The 23,549-nt window shown below is 35.2% G+C and overlaps 1 protein-coding gene across 6 annotated transcripts in view; it reads left to right on the top strand.

Annotated features, from left to right (window-relative positions):
* Mhcl (Myosin heavy chain-like) overlaps positions 1-23,549 on the top strand; it is a 353,455-nt gene that overhangs the window by 312,132 nt on the left and 17,774 nt on the right. For 2 of the 6 annotated variants that reach the window (XM_088229620.1, XM_088229622.1), the window contains exon 2: positions 1,749-2,916. The exons of 3 other annotated variants lie outside the window; for them this stretch is intronic. In XM_088229620.1, the coding sequence (XP_088085746.1) occupies positions 1,840-2,916 (1,077 nt within the window). In that variant the 5' untranslated portion in view covers positions 1,749-1,839. Of the gene's footprint in view, positions 1-1,662; positions 2,917-23,549 lie in introns of all 6 variants that reach the window. One more of the 6 variants, XM_088229619.1, reaches the window with a different exon arrangement.

A 23,549-nucleotide genomic window follows, 5' to 3' on the forward strand; every position in this document is an offset into this window, starting at 1 on the left:
AGTTTGACCATCTTCACAGTTGGTTCACCTCACCTGCAGTTGGCTCAATTATTATAATTTCTCATAGCTGATTTTAAAATTGTAAAATTAAAAATATTACAAAAGGTTAACTGAGGAGATTCGATGTGGAGCGAATGGATGAACAAGCATTTTGCAAGTTTAAAATGATTAGGTAAAGGGGGATAGGTGAGGTTTATTGTTAGTGGTGTGACTAGTTCAATCGTATTATCATTTAAATTGATATGATGACAGATAGATGGGTGCCAGTGGCTTTCTATCCTCTCCGTCTACTCCCGCTGAACTCACTGAGATATTAGCGAAAAAAATACTTGCGTTTAGAAGATTGTATGGTATGATAGATCATTGAATTTAAACGCAATTTTTATTCACTTTATTATGATCTTACGCGATAATCGAGGGCTGCTATTCTGAATGTTTTTCCACCTAGAGAGTGGTAAGTTTAATTTTAAAAAATCTATGCTAATACTGTTTTCTTCATTTTTGCCACACCGATGATTAGGCGTCAAATTATGTATAAAACTGTTATAAAAACGGAAAAAAAACTAATACGGTTTGGTCAATACAACTGTTTAGTTTAAATGTTTTTGGTAATGCTTAAGATTAAGAGTATAAAGAGGGAAAGAATACAGAGAGGGAAATCACTTTTGAGAAGGTAATATGGGAGTCTAGACATTTACAGGGCTTATGACCTGTCATTGTCAAGTGGCCTTGACCCAGCCAATGACAGGGCATATAAATGTAAATGCCTAGACGTCCATATTCCCGTTTCAAAAATGTTTTCTTTCTCTTTTGCAACAAATTTCAATCTAAATAACTCCCAAGGTAAGAAATCCAGCCCGTCTGCATACATTTTTACATACTCAAATATTGTTGAAAGTAATCGCAATTGGTTTCGCGTGTTCGTATTTATTTGATCATCAGTGCGGCCATATATGAAGCAAAGTGTTAACGCACGCAAAAAAAATCCTCAAATTAGTCACTCTCTAGGGGGTACAGAAGATTCAGAAAACCTCCTCCGGGTAGATGTAATATAATGTATCAAAGTAAAAAATACACTTAAATGTTTATTTAGCGAGGAATCGAACTCACTGTACCAAAATAATACCTCTGATCTGCGGAGGTGGAGTCAATATTTTTATCGGTACTCGCTATCTGTTTTAAATCCTCGGAACTGATTTTATTTTAAAACGAGTCTGTACGCAAATTAATCTTCCAATAAACAAAGTTGCCCTCTATTTGTGATCATTTTGTTTTACTTGCGGATCAGCTGTTTACAATCTGCAGACCGGAGGACTTTATACTGTCTTGTGTTTTTTTCTCTCAGCTAAATCTGGCCGATTAATCGTTTGTTGTCGGTTCAGCGAAGTCCCTCGCGTCGCTTCATCCGTCGGCTGAGTCACCCTTGTCGCGTAAATTACTCTGTAGGTTTACTTATACGCCGAGTTGTTAGTGCGCAAAAGTCCGCTTTCCTTTTTATTTTAAAATTGATTCCATTCAAACGCTCTCGTCCCGCAAATAAAACTGAAGCTTCGCTCGTTTTGCGTCACTCACGCCGCTTCACGCGTATTCCTTACGCACTGTCTTGGGAAACAGTGGGCGAATGTTTCCATGATCTACTTAGTGAAGTGATACGATTTGTAGAATGCGTTGAAAGTTAAGCTTGCCGCTAACTCGATGCATATTTAATTGAAACGACCATTGTTTTGCACTTTCGATCCGAACAATAGAAACAACTGTGAACGGAATAAAGCAATGGAAGTGCCGAGTGAAACCGTGTCGCGAGTTTAGTGTCTGCCCCTGACAACAAGAGCTACAGCCATGCCTCTAGGCCCGTCTGTCCTGGCCAATGGCCGTGTCCACAGCCACATAGGACTAGACCTCAGCAGGGCTAATGGATCGCACTCGCCGTCGATGTCGGAGCATTCTATTTCCCCGAGAGGCAGCCCTCTGTCGATGAACTCTCTCAATGGAAATCAACTTACCCACAGAACTATTCTCCCAATTAGAAAAACCAATACGTCTCCGCTGAGCTTCACCAACGGCTACATTTCTGATCTCAGACCCCCCATCGCTCCGATGATGAGCAGGGGCAATACGTTTTACACGAAGCCATTGAGAGAAGTGCACACCATATCGAGGTTGCAATCGAATCCGGGAAACAACGGCAGGATCATTGTGTCGAAGTCCCCCAGCCCCGGTTTGTTCCGAAACGGATCCTGTTCCAGTATAGAGACTGGAAGGATAACAGACCTGCCGGGAAGAAAGAATTCGCTCGCCTCGTCGATCATCTCGCGATCACCGAGTCCCCTGTCGTGTCTGAGCAGCATCAGGAGTTCCACCAGCCATTATTCGACTTGCAGCTCGAACCGCCCTCATAGATCGATGAGCGTCTGTTCCGCCACTGTCGCCAAATCCCCCACCCCTAGAAGGATATTCCCCCAAACCTGCGAGGCGGATATCGGGATCGACGTCGACGAATTGAGGTCCAAGGAGCAAGCGCCCGTGGTGTTCGACGCCAACCTCACGTTCGTACTCGGGTGCGAGAACCAAAAGATCCGGCAAAACTTCAGACCCGTAGCGGCTCACCTGGACCACTCCACAGCGTCGAATTACCTCACCGCTAAGATCGAGGACTTCCTGAAGAGAACCGATCACGTGATGGACGAGTGGAGGAATCTCGGCCACAGGGACGACGAGATGGATCTCGGGCTGACCGGCGTGAACGGCAGGAGGCTGGGGAAGTCCAAGAGCGCGGCGAACATCATGATCAAGGGCTTCCAGTACTTCAGCAAGTCCGGGAGCCTGGCGGGAAGCAGGGCGGGTAGCATCTGCCGATCGGCGAGCCACATGCGAGACACTTCCGAAGACGGGACGACTATTTCCGAAGAAGACGAGGTGAATTTCTCTTTACATTATTTTATTTCCTTTCCCACTAACGCTGTCAACATCGCGTGTTTTCGAGCTGAAATGTTCTATTAACATTGTGGAGCAGCCTTGAACTGGTTCCAATTTGTGTGACTCTAAGTTTAAGGATTCGAAATAATGTTCCGACTGAAAGTCATAACTTGTCATATTTTAGTCTGGAATAATTTAATAAATTCCGACACAGTACAAATTTTATCCAAATATTTTTTCGCTGTCTGTTTCCTATTTTGACAGATACAGAATCAACACAACTCCGAACACCGTAAAGGAATCATGTTAGTGTTTTTTCACTGATTTTTCCCAACTTTGACTTGAAAGGAAACTGCCATTCGATGTAGTGATTGTCAGTTATCCATATCTCTGGCGATTCGATCAGCTCACTAAGCTTTGCAATGCGATAGAATTGAATAATACACAGTAAATTTCAATATCAATGTACGATGTATTTATTTTTTTGTTGTTGGATAAATTTAAATAAAAAAGCGAAAAATTTTGAAACTATCAAGTATATCGTCGGTATGCTTCTATATATCTTCTTCTTCTGTATACCTTCTAAATGCATTATTGTCTCCTCTGAGAAATGTCAATTTGAATGTTTGATTTAACTAAAATCTTTTCCAGTCTTCCTTATTCATATTTTGGCACATACGCATAGAACCTTTAGAATATGTTTAGATAATTTATATAGCGCCATTTTTGTGAAAATCACCTCAAGGGCGCTGTACAATAAATCAATATCCCAGCACGTCTTGCAGCCACAGAGCGCATGGACGGTTGGGATTCTAGTTCCTCGTCTCCAATTATGATATATAGGAGCTAGATTACAGCACGTCTTGCAGCTACATAGCGCATGGTCAATAAGAAATCTAGCCCCTATTTACATCTTAACTCCTTTAAATTATTTAATTTGTTTACGTTTTTTCGTAAATATCTGGTGATTTTTTTCACGGGAATATTTTTTTTTAACACTTTATGCACAGTTTATATACATATGCACAAGGGCGGGCATATTGCCTTAAGGCAATTTCCTCCTACTTACCCAATTTGTTCAATTTGAGAAAATCGGTGTACGAACATATTGTAGGTAGATTGAAATATTTTCATTATAAAAGAAAACATTGATATTCATCTATATTTAAAAAAAAAAATTGGACTAAATATTTACACTATACTATGAATAGAGGAGAGTGTAAAGAGGTAAGGAAAGAGGGAGGAGAAAGGATGAACGCAAATATGCAGGAAGTGACATTTCATGCGGGATTTGAATGTAAGTAAAGGAGGGGCATCTCTGACATTAGTGGGTAGATGACAGTGGCGAGCCGTGATTTATTTTAAAGGTAATCTATTAAAAATGTTCATTAATTTGTACTACATATAAGTACTTACATAACATGTAAGTAATGTAATTATAAATGACTATTTTTTTGGTAATTCTGTGAAAATCAACTCAAACAACAATTATTATTAACCACGCGATAAACGTAGCTTTATTCTACACTATTTTAATACAATACTTGCACAAAAGTTTATTAACAAATACCACAATGACGTTCCGCAGATATTTCCATTATGATCTGTCTATGACAGTACTGTCAAGACTTGAGCACTGGCCGATTTCTTTTAAAATGAATAATGCCTAAAACGGCCACTGCGAACGCCACCTGTCCTATGTGATACATAAAATGTCAACGGTATCCCATCAAAGAAAAATAGTCCTTCGGAAATAATGTTCAAAATACTAGTTTCCAAATCGAGAATCTTCTAAAAATATTTGTAATCTGCAAGTTTGTTTTAGTACTAAAAAAGCCGACTTGGGTTAAAGACGAAAAATACAGTGTACTCTTTTGTATGGAAGAATAAGCTGAGGTAATCGGCTGGTTTCATCGTTCAGTAAGAATGGGCTGGGCGCTGGCGCTGGGCGCGCTTCATAGATATTTTTTTGTAGAAAGATATAAACGGTGATTTATAATAAATGACAATTACTTTATTTTTTTTCCCATAAACATGGTTACTATAATTTACTATTATTTAAAGTCAAATATAATGGTAAGCTGTGCATAATCGCTTACTTTGACGATTCGCCCCTGGTAGATGATTCCATAATCGAGCAGCTACTGCTGTGAAAGAGGAGGGGAAAAAATAGAGCGGTGCGTGGGTATTGAAAGAGTTCTATCGGTCCTAGAACGAAGATATAGACCATGCTGTGATAGAGGTTGCAAGAGCTCTCTCAAATAAACAGGCGAAGTGGGATTATTTAAAATATTGTGAAGATGTGATAGAATGTTAATGTTTCTTCCTTGTCTAATACTGGACCGTGGAGTTGAGTGCAATATTCGGTTAGGTTGAAATACATTATTTATTTATATTATTTGGGATATCAACAGTAATACAGCAAATATACATGTACAAACGAAAAAACGCAAAATAAAACCAATACCAGATACCCACAAAAATACATTATACATAAACAAGTTTTTTAAGTCATTTTTGTGGGCTTTTTTACACGATAAATTTGAATCTAAATCTCGAAGAATTAAGATGATATTATCAGTTGATTAAGCTCAGAAAATGACATATAATTGCATTTAAAATTGTTTTTCAAAATTTTATCATTGATAGGGTTTTATTTGTTTTCCGACGATATGTAAAAGCCCTATGGGTGTAAATAAATAAATAAAATCCCGATAATAATAAAAAGTAAAACTGAACCAAGAAGTTTCATTGATAAGTTAATTTATAATTTTATCATAATCATTAACTATGGAGTTTTATCAAGAAATATCAACAAAAAACATCAATATTAATAAAATCCCGACGTTCAGAATTCTCGTTCGATTCGTTAACAAAAAACTTTTTACTTTTAAACTTGATATTTATCATTGTAGCAAATTCTTGGCAGTGAAACAAATTCTTGTTAGTTATTATGAGATGATTTGTACGGAATATATTGCCGATTCTACATATCATAATATTTCTCTTAATTATACATACAACTGAACGAAAAATAAATGTTAATGTTTGTGAATCCGGGATTTTTTTTTTAAAGGAAATAAGTTATGATAGAGAGAGGATCGAATCCTGAAACTCAGATTAAAAAAATATTTTACGTCAACAGTAACTATGTGTATTTTTTTTGTATTTATTTTTATTTAAGAAGGTAATCATGAACAGAAAAATATAAAAGGAAAAAAATGAAACCCACTAAACCGCTTTACCGGCTTGTCAGCAGGTTTCTTATTTTTCCTTTACAAAGAAAAACGTTATAAATTAAAAAAATAAATAAAAAGTAATATAAACATTATTAAGAACTAAAAGCATACATATTTTTTGCACAAAATTTAAATCCAAAAAATTAAATAGATGACTGTTAACATAAAATAATAATCAATATAAAGCCTTGTTACATATTAGTAATTTAATTATTTTTTTCTTTAAAGTTTTGTCAACATTTTCTTTTAAGATATGCTTAGGAATCTTATTGAAAATTTTAATTAAATAATGAAGTGTTCTTAATTTGTTGCAACAGAGAGGAAAACATTTTCGATAAGGGAATTTGGAAGTCTAGGCATTTACAGGGCTTGATCAGAACCAACCAACCTCATAACGATTAAAAATTTAAATAAATCGTAATTAAAGGAAAAAATGCCCGGAGGAACAATTTTTTTTACACTTTTTATGTGTAGATATGTGCATTGAGAAACGATGAACTAACATCAAACTTGATGGTGAGGGGATCGGTAGCGTATCTTCGTAATCGGTAGGGAGAATTTTTTCTTTAACTATACGTCATACTGAAGCTACGTCACTTTAGTACGTAGACATGTGTACCGTGACGTACGCTTCCCCTTGTTTTATATTGATGTACCTATCTAAAACTTAAAGGTGGGGAGTCGGTAGTGTATCTTCGTAATCGTTCTAGAGAATTTATCTGTAACTCTTCCGTCGCGGTGAAGGTATGACGTCCTCATCTTTCCATCATGATCGCGGCCCAGGTGCCAGTACCGGGACTATAAAATACTGCATTGTAAAAACATCTTTCCAAATGAATATTTCATGTCAACCGTGTCGGGAATCCAACCCGAGATTTCTCTGTACAATAGAGGAACGCGCTGACCACTAGAAAATAATGTAACGGTACATTGAATTTCTTGGGATTTATTGGAATACCAAAATTATGTAGAATTTGAAAGAAATGTTTGAAGTATTTGCCGATGAATCCTGGCTCTCTTCCAGACCTATTCTCCTTTCTCTCCGTTTATTTTCATTTAAGATGAAGTGTCTTCACTCGAAGCTGCGGGAACCAGATGGCTGTCATTGCAACCGGCTCGTGCAGCTTAGCGAATAGTCACGTGGAGGAAGACGGCGCACCGGGCAACCGGACCGAGCCTCGACAAGATCAAAGTCAAATTTCAGAAATGAACGTATTTATTAACCACTAGCGGACCCGACAGACGTTGTCCTGCCCGAACGTTGGCTTGCCTTGAACGTTTTTTCGATTTTAGAATTTTCCACCTACCGGGTCCAATTGTGAATCTATAATTGAATTCCAAAACTAGAAAATATCAACATTCAAAACATGTTAAATCCGTAAATAAAGTGTTGGTACGAGGGGATATAATATATTACAGCACAATAGTTTTAATAAAAAGTCGAAAAAAAAACATCACATATCATACGTCACACGGGCTGTAAAAACTGTTTCATTTAGGTGTTTTTTAAGTACGTATATGTAATTGTAAAAATTTATTGCTGTATACACAAAACTGTTTGTTTTTCTACTAATACTAAAAAAAAAATTCTTACGGTATATAAATTTTAAACTTAGAATCAGTAATGAATTTTTAAATTACGATTTTTTACTAAAAACATTAAATTTGTTAAAACTTAACGATAGAAGAAAAATTATAGACCTTTTAAATTTATTCAAAATTGTTAATTCAAAATGGGATTGCCCTGAACTGTTATCTCTCATCAACTTCAGGGTGCCTGGAAGAATGACTAGACAAGTGCCACCGTTTTATAGCAACAATTCACGGACAGTGTATACTTGTTATGCAGTATTAAATAGACTTCATGAACTCGGCAATAGTTATTCCCACGTATCTGATATATTTAGTGTAGGGTATTGTTCCTATAGAACAAACCGTTTGAACTTTTTCAAAGATGGTGAATGGTAATTATATTTATTTATTCATGCATTTCATATACAATTTTTTGTTCACTTTGCCTAGCTGTGTGAAACAGTACTTATGATTTTCTCGTTGTTTTACTGTAGAATGTTGTATTATTTAAACTTTCTACTGAATATGCTGTATAATTTTTAGGTTATTTTTTAAAATATAAATCTTGTATAATTTTTGGTGTGATTTTTTTAATATTAATTTTATAACTCTTGTTTTTAATATTCATGTTTTGGAAAAAAAAATATTAAGCCGAATATGTTAATATTATAAATATTTGTAAAAGGCAGATTTTCCGTTTATGTTAATAAAATAAAATAAATGAATAAATAAAATACTAGGTTAAATTATTTGACGCTCTTGTATTTGTTTTATGTATATTGTAGTTAAAATTTAATTTAATATTAGTCTTTATTTTATTCTTTTTCATCTTAAATATCATCTTTCCCTTTTCTGTGTAAATTAATTCATCTAAATTGAGCATTTTTGTTATTCTATATTTCTTTGATACTACATTTGAAAATGCCAGCGGATGTAAGAAAAGATAAAAAAGTTAAGGCGTTTTTTACTCGCTTTACTGGTCGCAATAATGATTAATTTGATTGAATTGAAATAGTCTTGTTGTTTGCCACACTTGAATGTTTCCTAAAGAGGAAGTTAAACGTAAAGACGTAATGTGGAGCCTGCCGAGTATACGCCCCTACTAACCGGCACAGCATGAGGCCGACTGATCTCCAATCTCCACTCTGTTTCCTTTTCAATCCCTGTCACAACATCGTCTTCCGCCATCGTGTTGCGTGCACACTCGTCAGCGCGTCTCCTGACGATGCCGCCGCGCCGCCCGTCCCATCCTCGGGAAGTGTCTCCTGGTCCGTTGCCAACGATACTGTCAGGCCCCGGATTTCGACCCTCTATAACCATCGACGAAATTGATTGAGACAGTTTGATGCATTGACGGATAATGTTAGACATTCGTTTATTAATTCGGAATTGTGAGATTACGCTTCGGTTGTTACGCTAATGAGATTTTAAAAAATATGTAGCACTAAATATTGAAAGCGCGTGACATTTTTTAATCTTTATTCCTTCCTTCCGCATTATTTTTTTCATTAGAGAAAAAAAACAGCTTAAAAAAAATCACAATAGCAATTTTAATTGCCATTCACAGTTTTTTTCATATGGTCGGGTTTCTGGCTCAAGTTGATAACTCCAAATTTTCGAAAAATCAGATTTTTCACAATTAGCATAAAATAATCTTTGTTTAGTAACTAAATAAAAATATGTCATATTTTATAATATTCAACTTGCGGTTTTATTTGAATTGTTGATTTTTTATTTATTTTTCAGTAAAAAAGAAATGTTTGCGTTCTTATGATTTACCCGAATATTTAATTTTGAGGGCCATTTTCAACTAACTCACAATTAGAAAATGGGAATCAAGTTGGGGTACAGTGGGATTCGAACCACGGACCTTGAGCCGTGAGCCCGAGGCACTAGCCACGTGACCACAACCCGATTTGGGATGAGCTTTTCACTTTAAAAGTAAAATATCTCAGAATTAGTAAAATGTTTGTTACCAAATTGTGCGAGAAACCCGACGATCTTATAATCAATTTTAAAAGAAGGGAGCGTGGCGTTCTAGGCATGTACAGGGCTTATGACCTGTCATAAATATAGGTATAATAAACATATAAAAATAACACTAAATACGATATCTTAGTTATTTTAGGTACATTTTACATCTGATTTTGTCTATCGGATTTTTACCTTTAATTTCTAATTTTTAACGGTTACATCTGATTGTTACCTTTTATTTCTGTTTTTTCCGATACATTAGTTTTTTAATGTTTACATCCGATTTTTTAACTATTTTCCGATTTTGAACTCATATATCAGATCTTAAACCAAAAAAAATTACCATCAGATTTTAAACTACAGCTTTTGTTTTAAAGATATATTTGCGATCTTATAATTTACCCAAATATTTAATTTTGAGGGCCGTTTTCAACGAGTTGTAAATAATTCACTATTAGAAAATTGAAATCAAGTCGGGGTAGAGTGGGGTTCGAATCGCGGGCCTTTGATCCGCGAGTCCGAGACACTAACCACAGGACCACAGCCTTACAAATTTCAAATTTCATTTTTTTTTATTATTTTTTTTTTATTTATTCACACTCTTTATCAAAATACAATTCCATGTTCACTTTGCCCAGCTAACAAGGGTACATACCCCGTTCCAAGCTAGGCAATTACATTTTAATATATTATAATAGTTAACAAATTAATATCGAGCACAGACAAACAAAATATAAACTTATTCGGATACACATTTTGATTCATATACATACAGACATACACATATATACACACAAATATATAAATATACAAATATACACATATATATACATGTACATACACACACACGTACATACACACACACGTACATACACCCATGCGCATACACATACATACATTCATAAAAACATAGACAATTTATTTATGCGAAACTTCATGGTTGTCATCTATAAATATATTTTTTTTAAATTATTCCTTATTTTTTATATTTTAGTTTTGACATCCAGTAAGGTTCTCCAATCCGTGGCATGCATCAACTTTTCTGACTCCCTACGACCAATGTCATGAAAGAGCGAGGTCAACACCTTCCGTAACTTGACAACACTCCCGTCTTTCCACGATTCTGGCAAAAGGTTATGGACCTTTTTGCCTACGTTATAGTGTTGTCTCGATGCCAGAACAGTGTTGACCCCTTCACTTAGTATCAGATCCCTATTAGAGTATCTTGTATTATGGTTGTGGTTGACGCTTGGATAAATGTCTCTCTTTATGTGTAACCACTACCGTTCTCAATATATACTGTTGAATAATATTCAGTACTCTGAATTTACCCCTTCATCCCGATAGAATAACCGACCACTAGTATACTCATTCATTTAGTCAAATATATTTTTCAAACACATTCTGTTAAAACACGTAGATACGTTTGAATATTTTTTTTTTTTTGATTTAATAGCATAATTATACATTTTTACAATTTAAAAAAATTTCACTTGTTATATTTTTACTAAAACTAAAATCCCACCAAGCCACTTTTTGTAGCTTGTTGGTGAAGATTATATTTATACTGACTTAATAATATTATTAACATTTATAAAAACAATGAATTACATATAAAAATTAACAGCCGGAAAGATCAGAATAAACATGTTTATACAAATAATAATATATAAATTTATTTTTAAAATACAAGAAAATACATGAAAAAATAAAATATTTATACCTAAGCTACTATTCATATATAAACTCTTGATCGAGTAGCCACTCTCTTATTTTGCTCTTGTTACAATATGAGTTAAATTTAAGTTCTTTTGGTAATAAATTAAAAATTCTAGGTACTAAATATTTGAGAGTTCTATTTCCATATTTATTGCATACTTTTGGTACTACCAAGCCATCATTAGACGTGAAGCGTGTATTATGGTTATGTTTGAGAGGAAACTTGAATGTATTACTATGAAATTGTTCCAAAATGATGCAAAGCCACAGTATTCCTCGAACAGGCAGAGTTTTGATTGTTTTGTACAGGAGATCATTATTACTTCTTTGTTCGTAAATCTCTGCAGGTACAATTCGCTTAACAATAGAATACTGTAGACCCTGGATCATTTTAATATTAGTTTTAGTCGAATGTCCCCACGACTTTATACCATATCTTATTATTGATTCTACTAAAGAAAAATAAATAATTTTAAGAGTGATTTTAGGCAAAATAAAAGATAACTTATAGAAAGTACTCACAAGAGTCCGCAATCGATCACAAAGTTTAAATATATGACGATCCCATTTAAAATTATGATCAATAAAAATACCCAAATACTTATACTCCTCCACAAATTCTATGAGTTCACAATTACATGTGTTAGAAATACCATCATGCAAGCAATCTGTGCAATGAGCAATAATATTAGGCAAAACATATTTTTTGGCATGAGGAGATTTTATGTATAAGCATTTAGTCTTTGTTGGCGAGCTTATTGCCTTCGTCTTAAGGAATTTTTTTTATTCTCATCACTTATGTTCGACATAAATAAAGGAAATTGTCAAAATGTCATAAAAATAGTTGTCATTACAACAATAATTACGTGGTTCCGCAACATACTAATTACTAGATATTCCCTTGAACACGTAACCGGTAACTCTCGTACCTATTATGGCATTGCATTACACAGCTAATTATTTCCAATTGATGGCTGGTTAGGAAAACAAACTTCTTTGGATCGCCATCTTAGAATTTGTTTTGATTTCGTATTTTCAGTGCTATTGCGTTGTTTTGTAAAACTGTTGACCGACTGAAACAAGATTTTCTGCCGAAACTGAATCCGAATTTCGGCTTCTGTTCTAGTTTTGGCCGAATCCGAAATGCAAACGTGTTTAAATATGTTAAGTTAGTTTATTATACATTTTTTGAGACATAAGTCCCAACTCCATGGGACCAAAAGTTCCGTGTTGCGTTGAGACCAGTAATTAGTCAACATAGACATACGAGTATATCACCAAAAATATTATGTATTATCAGAAACATAATATATATTTTTTTTAACTCTTAAAAGACTGTGATAAATAATCCCTTTGCGCGCGGTGATGTAACATCGTGTTACCACTAGTAAAAGACGGAATAATTTAAAGTTCAAAAATTGAAGAAAAAAAAACATGGAGACAAACTGTTTAATAATCCCTTTTCCATTATTTGTGCAAATAAGCATAAAATTTAGCCCTGTTATAGTAAAATAAATTAATAATCATAAATACGCCGGTCAGATTACGCGCGTGCGTTTCCCATCACTGTTATCAACCGGCTGAAATCTGAATCTATTTTACACTTTACTTACTTTTGTTTTTGTCTCTTTCACACTAACACCTGCCATAGAACAGCGTTTCTGTCTTCCTTGTGATGAGTTCTATCTTCGTGCTCTTTCTTATACATATGTGTTGCTGAATTAGCGGACACTCTTTTTTCGCGTAGCGAGGATAAATATTTTTTTGTATTAACATCCAGCATAGTTGTAAAAAATTCACTTTCCAAATCCGGTGTGAAAATGTCCATTTGAAGATTACAAAAAATACGAATTCATCATTTTAAAAAATAAGAGAGATATATCAAGTCTTGTGTCCTATGTCGACTAGCGTGACATCACAGACACACAAGAGTTAATGAATATCTGGCACATCAATATGGTAAACAGCAAACATTCGGAAAATCATCAAGAAGTTTCCCACTCAAAACCCTCCCACTAAGGGAAATTCAGTCCTTAACTCCTCTCTTGAAAATAGTATTTATCCTCGAGAACGCTCATCCAAAATATTGAACACTCTCGGTGCGATAAAAGAGTTATGTCTCTAAGCAAAAATCGTACGGGTTTTAGGTATGACATAATTCGTGCTCTGGGAAAACCTCGTATGAACATTTTGCTGCGATCTCTCCTTATTGTTCAACCAGAAGTGTGTAAGTGCTTCTTTTAGGTACAGCTGTCTCATATCCAGCACCTTCGTGTATTGGAACAACTGTTCTGACGGGTGCGCTTTATATATATCTTATATGTGTTCAACTTTTCGCTTCTCATATCCATTACGCTCTAACTCATCTGTAATTTTGTCAATTTTTAACTTACACGGAAGCGCCCAAAAAAGATACAGTGACCGTAAAAACCTACGCACCTATTGAATAACTATTAAATATGTAGGCTCCTACCCCAGTTAGAGATTAACATAAGACACGACGTTGCTGTTTGAATGTGTATTTATTACATGACGAATAAGATACAGCACTTGGTTGTATGGCGCGAGCGTAGCGGCGATGATGGATTGAAGAGACTGCACTTAAACTACATGCTGGAACTGGGTGACTGCGTTGAGCTGGACTGAACTGGGCGTTGTGTTAACATAAGTTTTGTCTGTTTTTTTCCACATTAAAAAATGATCACCAAAAAAAAAACTTACCACTAACTTTACTGGACTGATTGACTGGGCGTTGAGTGCGCCCTGTGGTCTCTTCATAGGCCACTTCCTTTGTTGTTCATTTCTTCATGGTAGGGAAGATGTCAATGTACTGCAGGACGATGCTCTCGTGTTTCGCAGAATGTAATGAATTGAATTCAATAGAAAATGCTGACTTGCTTCTTGGAGTCATGACTATATTTCAGGTGAAATTATTTAGCACGTGTGGGTGTGTCATCGATCATGGACTAAGAACCCCACAATACTTTATTTTATCCAAAGTCCCAAATGTTGTTATGGTATTTTGTTTCTTAAGCGCTTTGGCTATCTTGTCACATTCCGCACGTGTGGTAGGTTTGCAGTCCTTTTTGTTACATCTTTTTCATTAATTTTCTCAGCTTGCGATTTGCAGCTCCCCGTTCTGTCTTGTGTGTACCGATGTCTCAAAAATACCCCGCGTTTGTTCGGATTCGGATAATTTTTCAGCGTCCACGTCTTCTAAGGTCTTGTGTTCTTGAAACGACTGCATTACTGCATACAACTCGCAATGGCAACCTTAGGTCTGGCGCATTCCACCGCACCGATAGCGAGGCTGCCGACTCCACCGTCTCGCCGGCCGCGAAATGCACTGCTAGTCGGTTGGCACTTCGCGACAAGGCTCCATCGCCAAAAAGGCAAAATGGTCTCGTATTTTAAATGTTGTATTCCGCTTTACAACTTGTCTCCGTAAACATTTCATCGTTTGTACGAGCGTTATAGATTTCAGAGGTGGGCAGACGTTGGACTGAGAATGAAATTTTTTGCATAAATGGTTTTTAATTCATTCTGCAGATTCCATGGAAATAATACATACACTAGCAGGAGACCGTCGGATATCTCCGACTGATACATGCCCGAAAATTAGGTCCCCCGGGACTTAGAAATTTCAGCCCTTTGGGCCTCACAATTTATTTTTATTCTCCGGAACGATCGAAAAGTCGGTAATAAATATGAATCTGTCTCTCAAAATAATGATGCCATGTCATCATTCGCTTTTCGCACCTTATGGTGCGTAGGGCACTGCATTGGTACATCAATCACAGCGTGTCTTGATCCTATTTAAATTCACGATGGCAAAATGATCGGTCTTACGCTTCAGAAATGATACCGTATAAATAACAATTACTAAATGTTATTAAATATTTGCATATAACCACTTACCGACTTTTCTATGCCTACCGGTTTCGTTAGGACACCAATTAAACCAACATGCAAAACCCACTATACACCTTCACCATAGTTGTTGCACAAAAATATAAAACCAACACGACATGCATTTTTTAATAAGCACATGCACTGATCAGGACAAACATGCACTGATTAAATTATGAAAATATTTTGTTGTTTGAGAAATAAATAGAAAAAGTAGAGGGGATGGAAGGAGGGGGTAAGCTTAATAGGTTCAATAGGGTGACCATTACAGTGAAACATCGTATAAAGGACTGTATTGAAAGTTTGTTTGATTATTGATCAAAGGACGATATGTCCTGATGAAGAGACGGGCACGTCTCGAAACCGGTAGATATAGAAAAGCCGGTAAGTGGTTACATACAAATATTTAATAACATTTAGTAAAATGTTTGACCGCAAAGTTAATGCTTTAAATATTAATAATAAATAACAATCATTTTAACAATGTTTGATTATGTCCAAATGCTTGCAGACTGGCTGGATTTCCTCCCTAGGGAGTTGTTCATATTTAGATTTATTTCAACAGAGAGGGAAAAAGTTTTCGAGAAGAAATTTGGAAGTCTAGGCATTTACAGGGCTTATGACCTGTCATTGGCATGACAGGTCATAAGCCCTGTAAATGCCTAGACTTCCAAATTTCTTCTCGAAAACTTTTTCCCTCTCTGTTGAAATAAATCTAAATATGAACAATCATTTTATTTATTTTTCCATAAACATATTTACTATGAAACATTATAATCGAAAGTCAAATATAATGGTAAGCTGTGCATAACCGCTTATTTTGACGATTCGCCCCTGACATATTTCAAGCTTTTGCAAGTTATTTTTTATGTTTACCACCCCTGAGTGCATAATGTCGATAAAGATATAACGATATGTAGTTTAACGAAGTATTTTTTTACCTTCAGCGCTTATCATACCGGTGTTTGTTTTGTGCTGAAGTGTCTTTTTTGTTTTTAGTTTTTCGTGCTTTCTGAATGTAATATACATTTATTCTGTTTTAGTGTTTTATAAATTAAAACTGTATGTGTGCGTGTCTCCTTATAGTAAAAATGTGGCTCCCTTTCAAATTACTTTATCTGGATTGTCGAAAATAAGGTTGTGATCGAGCGGGGTTCGAGCCCCGGACCTCCGACTCGCGTGTCAGCGGCACTTCCACGGGGCCACAACCTAGTTTGAATTGTGTATTGATATGATTTAGATAAAATTATTAATAAAAAATATCAATAAAACTTCTTGATATAGTTTAACATTTATTTAATTTTGACCAACGAGCGCTTTCGCCTAAAAATACATCTTTATGATGGGTAAATTGTTTACAACGTTTTGAACTTTTTAAATATTTGTTACAATAATAAGAATTGTAAAAATTAGTAGGATTTAATTCCAATTTCGGTCTAAAACTTTCCGAAAAATGAACTGTTTTTGCAAACCACTTGTAATAATATTTATGTTGTCTGTCTCTTAGTAAAATACTCATGTGATCTTCTTATACCTAAACCTTGTAACAAATATTACAAAAATTCAAAATGTTGTAAACACTTTATCAGTCCTGAAGATGCCTTCTCAGGCGAAAGCGCTCGATGGTCAAAATTAAATAAAAGTGAAACTAAACCAATTAGATTAGATTAGATCTAAATCATTCGCTGAGGCCATCAGTATCAAAGATGGCCAAACGCTAAAAATAGTATCAAAAGCGACCAACTGATATTTAATAGGGGAAGGTGTCCTCCCTCGGTCCTATTTGAAGTTTTTCCTTCACCATTTTTAATGAGTATTTTCTAATTTATTTTTCACAACGTCCTCGTGTTCAACTCTTTTACTAGTTGTAAGATTTCACTTTGGCATAAATATGTGATTCATTTGTGAGCTACGTTCGTTTTAAAAAAAAGTGCATTTGGGACCAAGGTTCAACACTCGTAATGTACCTTTATGATTTTCAATGAATCAATCAAATCAAATCAATGATTTTGAACATGAATTAGCGTTTATTTTTCAGATTTACTAAACACAAAATAAATATACGTACGTAAAAGAATGAACAACTTTAAATAATATTTTCCTAATAATACAAGATAAATTCAAACTGATAGTAATGGATGTAGATCCTGAACTGTAAATAAAAAATATCCCATTAAGTTGAATCCCATAAAGTTATCCCTCATTGCACAACATTAAATTTAAACAAATAAACAAAGAGAGAAACGTACCAATGGGGAAAAAAATGGTTATGTATCTTGGACCGGTCCATTTAAATAGACCAAGGTACAACACCTCCACGACATGTGAGAAATAACCAAATAGCTATTTTTAGGTTAGGTTTTTACAAAAAAAAATCATGCGATATTAAACTTAGATTACTAGTCAATCATCGAAAAATGCCGATTGCGCAATAATAAAATACAGTGGTTAAGGAAAACGTAACATATATAAAACATAAAAACTAACTTTTTTTGGTCGAAAAACGTTTTTTTCACTTCACTCAAATGCTTTGAAATTAGCAACTGTCAAATGACGTTTATAATAAGTTTATGCTCCCTTTAATATTTTTATTTTATTATGATATCAAAATCCCTCTCCTCCACTCCTCTACTCTATTTCCTCATCCCTAAACCTTCTTACGAGCTCTTTTTATTTATTTTTCTCATGTCTATAATATAATATATTGTTTTTCTCTTTACTGTGTAACATGTTCTCTCATTACATTTGTGAAAAACTTTAACTGGATGTATGTACTAGTTTTTATATTTTGTATTCTTATATAACAACTGTTGTTTTTCCTTAATAAATAAAAAAAAAATATTTTTAAAAAAATAAAAAAAATAATCCGATCTAGTGGATTGCCTACAAACTGTCATCGATACATTTTTTAAAAAGGTACTAGATTTCACACAATGGCAATAGGACCCAGGTATTACTAGGTCCAAGGTACGACGACACCTTCCCCTAATTCATAAAAATAGCGTTTCTTGTTGTGTTAACCTTTAGGTTAATTGTTCAAAGTGTGAATGGCACCAAATATTATCAAATAATAAATATTTTTTGTAAATATTTTAATTAAAAAGCGCTATTACAGATTTTCGATTTTTTTCTCGAAAATAGGCATGGGGTTGTTTGGCCATATTTGATACTGAGGTCCTAAGGAGTTTTATCAAGAAATATCTACAAAAAACATCAATATGTGTATTGATATTTCGCCAATTTACAATAATATTAATAGCTTAAATGTTTACGATGGCTGTCTGCTTCTTCTAGGCCGAAATCGTGACAACAAACTATTTCTCTAGCAACTAATAAAAAATAATAAAAATAATACGCCATTAAATTACATGCCCCGTATGAGGTCTAATTTTTTCATTTTACTACGCGAAAGTTACTGATGCTTTCTATGATTTTTGTGTTTTAGTTTGTAAAATAGTTATCGGCCTCATGTGCAACGGTCAGCGCGTTAGCCTGCCATGCGAGAGGTCTCGGGTTCGATTTCCGACATGGTTGATGTTAAATATTCATTTAAAAGGGTGTTTTCACACTAGAATATTTCATGGTCCCTGGACAGGAACCTGAAGCGTATGACTGATCATCTTACCTTCATGTAACAAAAATGATCAAGATACGCTGCGATTGGTGTACCAATGTAGTGCCCTATGCACCATTAGGTGCGGAAAGGGAATGATGGTGATGAGTTTGTAAAAAAATACCAAGAATTTAGTCAATTCTTTAGAGGTGGCAATTTTTTTTTTCATTTAAAAAAAAAAAAAATTTTTTTAGCATAAATATGTTTTCTGTCGTATTTTTTGTAACTTTTATATTTGCCCACTTTCAATCCTACATCAATATCATATTCGTTCTTGCTCTAACTATAATGCTTTTTTTCATCTATTGGTATATTATTATTATTATTTAACACGATTAAGACTTATTTTTTTCTGGCTGCGATACGATCCCACTTGCTATTTAATGATGCACACTCCTGAACACTTACTCCCACATAAATACACACAAACACACCTCTACACGTACTCTCATACAAATACATATGAACACACCCTTTTGTTGTACCACAGTTTAATATGTATGATTTTTATTTAGAAACTTCGCTGGTCTGTCTTTAAACCGTATCTTTTTTATGTAATTATTATATCATTGTAGACTGTTTGTTTCTGTAAAATAAATAAATGTGATCGAAATCCGCTGCGCTTGTTTTACCGATGCAGTGCCTTATGTACCATTGGGTGTAGGGAGGGGAATTCTGATGGTTTAAAACTGAGGATATGCGGTGGAATAGACATTTGATGAATACGTATGTTAACGAAAAGCGGACTGTAACGATAAAACGAATTTCATTCAGTTTTGTGAAAGGTGGGGAATATTTGAAGAAAGGATAGGAACACGGAATATGCACCTACCTTTGGTATGATGTGAATGTTCTTCAATCTTGAGCACTTGATGATGAAATTCACCATGATTTATGTTTATGTAACTATTTATGATAACTATAGAACGACGCGCGACGAATCCAAGAACTTTTATGCAATTTGTGCTATGTCAAAATGTTGTTTTGTTTTGTTCCAAATGTTCTGATTTTGTATTTCTTCTATATTGAAGTTAGGTAGGTACCATAAGGATGGGTCAAGGGAAGGATGGGAATGAACGGTAATCGGCCAGGAATAATATTGATAAATGCTGTTATTTACTAAACAACGTATTTGAACAGAGTTTTTCTGTCCCTCTCTCGCATATGCCTCCCCGATATTGCGCGAACAAGACAAGAGTACGGCGGACTGATTATGCCTAACTTAAATAGAAAAAAACAAGTTTTCGTTGTCTCGTTTTCAGCACCCCAAAGCAGAACCGAATGTGTTATTTTTTCGAGACAGATAATCAGAATGATATTTTATGTGTCTGTACCTTTTCTATTTCTCAACAACAACAAACCATCACAACGTTTCCCCGTGGGGGTAGGCAGAGAGGATAGAACGCCATATCACTCTGTCTTTGCATACAGACCATACATCCATACAATCTACATCCACACATCTTCTCATGCACGCACGCCGATTATTCCTACTCTTGACGTGTCCATCTTTTGACGTATTTGATGGACTTGATCGTGCCACGTCCTTTTCGATCTTCCTCGTTTTCTGCATCCATCAACATTCGCATCGTAGATCCTTTTAGCCGTTGTTTCGCTGTCTATTCGCTCTATTTTCGCTCTACTTTCATGTCCAAACCAACGCAACACCCCTTTCTAGTTTCTGTCGATAATGCAAGTTTCAGCCTCAGCGCAGTTCACGGATCTCGACATTTGTGCACCTATCATACATCGTTTTACCACACATTCGCCTGAGGGATCGCATTTCGACAGCATTTCACCTACTTTCATAAAAAAAACACAGCTTTAATGCCATAAAATAATATAAGAATAAAATAAGGGAATACGCTTGTATGAAGAAAAGTAAGACCGCGTCTCCTCTTAAGATACTCAATAATTGTCTCTACCCATGGACAATAGACGCAAATTGTACTACCTACTGTATTTTTCGGACCATAAGACGCACTTTTTTACTTTAAGAATTCAATCAAAAATTGGGGTGCGTCTTACGGTCCGATGCGTCTTATCGTCCCAAACATTCTTTTTCTACTAAAAATTGATAGATAAATTTTGGGGTGCGTATTATCATCCGCAAAATACGGAGCATTTATTGACCAAACGCGATGTTTATTTCCGGTTATCTAATTCCATCGCCCGACCGTGAAACGTCGATCTGTGAAATTAACGACACTTGCTCTCAAATTCTGGAACGCATCTTATATTTAGTTTGTAAACAGGATCGGAAATTGAAACGCTCTCACTTAATAATCTAAAAATATAAAATTCACGTCACCAGTCACCGCCGTGGCGTCAGCAGCGCTCACAAATATACACATACTTGTGAATGAAGGAGACTTTTGGACAATTTCCACTTTTCAACGCGTGTGTAGCATTTTTTTGCTGTAAATCTGTACTTAAATAGTATTGCACAAGTGTCTTCCTATGATCTAAAACATTTTCAGCTTACTAATTGACAATTCTGTCTTGTCCTAGCTTCGGACGATGGACAGAGACATTGTCTTAGAGATAGGCAGACAGGCTATCTCCGCAGGACAATTGCTTCCTCCCACCACAGCGCACATCGTCGTGTATCAATTTCCGCAACGTTCCGCATTTAAACTACGGTTTAATTGTTTTATTGTCCCACTGTCTTCTCCAGCGTGTTCGAGGCTGTTCATGTCATTCAATTCATTATCATGTCAATTAATTCCACTTCAGCCCCCTAATTAGCACATGTTATCATAATAAGACTACAAAGATAGCAAAATGAAATATTAAATTTAGTACATAACCTCCCTTATCTGACGGCAACTAAAGAACTCTTTAAACAAACTAAACAATTAAATGTAACTGAACTTTTTGTACTAGAAGATGTAATTGTAGACGAAGAACTGAACTTTTTGTACTAAAAGATGTAATTGTAGACGAAGAACTGAAACGAATTATTTATTTATTAACGGACTTATTCTATCTATTCAACAATGGCAAACACATTTCCTTATAATACGCGCAGGTACAATAAGAAAATTAAAGCTAGGACAAAAAATCATAATAACTACCACTTCAAGACAAGATTTGGACTATCTTAGTGATTGTTTAAATCTAGAAAGACTTGCACCAAAAAAGTCCAAATCTTGTCTCGAGTTTACAATGCGACACAATGCGGGACATTGGTGCATGCAAAGCCATAGATTGCGCTCTGCTGATCAAGGAACAGCACATTATTATTTCGATGGTACATCAGTTAAGCCATTTAGTAAATTTAACATTATTATTATTACGATTATATTTACTTTTTAGATAAATTTACTGTCAACCATTTATTCACACCAGCTTGGCAGAATTCTGATTTTTTATAATACTCGTATCTAACCTTGTTACATTTGTAGAGGATTGCTTCTTTTATTAAAATTTTGTATTTCACTAACGAGTTGTTTATTTCATAAAATCCAGATCTCTGAGTCATATTTATTCCATTTTACAGTAAAGTTTTTTATATACAATGTTTCGATGCTGTTCATAAAATTAAATTTAAACAATCTTATTCTTTTGGAGAATTCTCATGTTCTTGCCGATTGAGCGAAACTGGTGAATGGTAAGTTGTTTAAATAGGTGCGAAGGTTTTCACGGTCACTGTTATCAATATTATGTATCTTTTTGGGTGATACCGTGTATGTTGGATTTGATCCGACGTTTCGGCTACCATTGCAGGAGCCATCTTCAGGGAAAACAAGAAGATGGCGTTTTCCCTGAGTAATTACCTTAAATCAATACTATTACTCAATGGTAAAAAAGGTAAAATAAAGGAAAGAGGAAAAGAGAAGAGATTAAGGAAGAGAAAGGAGATGTTTCTTCAGAAGTGATTTAAACAGAGATACTGAAGTAACATCTTTGATGGTGGATGGGAGATGACTCCACAGTGGAGCCGCATGGACACTATTGAGTTAAAGAAGAAAGAGGAATTGTGGATGGGTATTAAGAGAGTGCTTTGAGAATCAGAACGAAGTGGTAAACCATGAACTGATAAGCGTTGAAATTTTTTACGCAGGTATATACCTATATATGAGCGTTAGGACTATGAAGTACATTGAACAGAAGTGAGAGGGAGTAATAGTCTCTCCGCGTGTAAGAAGACATTTTCATATCTAATTTCCCGTAGCACTGAACTTCCTCGTCGGCAGGTGTGCTGTAATGTACATCTACATTATAATTATAAATTAAAAAATCAAATTTACGCTGACAAAAAAAAACAAGTTTCCTATCCTCTTTCCCACTTGCTGACGAACCTCTGACATCAGCTAACGGGCTATTCCTTTTTAAAAGTAAGACGTTCATTCGTACCGGTATTTTATTTAGTAACAGCAGTTATCAGTTTTACTATCTCCACTTTTCACAAAGAATTCTAAATACTTCTGTTGTATTTCCCCCTCGCCGTAATGGCTGTCGCGCACCGTGGTGAATTTCGAACGAATCAATTTGTCTTGGTGAATTGACCTATTTCTTGGCGGCGGTCACATTTTTCAGGCCGTGTTGGAGCGCGTAGCAAAGAAGAGCGAACTTATGATAACGAATGGCCTTGAAAATGGATT

This window comes from Micrasema longulum, unplaced genomic scaffold, assembly GCF_059751315.1.
Source record: "Micrasema longulum isolate JH-2025_06_02 unplaced genomic scaffold, ASM5975131v1 h1tg000688l, whole genome shotgun sequence".
NCBI lineage: Eukaryota > Metazoa > Arthropoda > Insecta > Trichoptera > Brachycentridae > Micrasema > Micrasema longulum.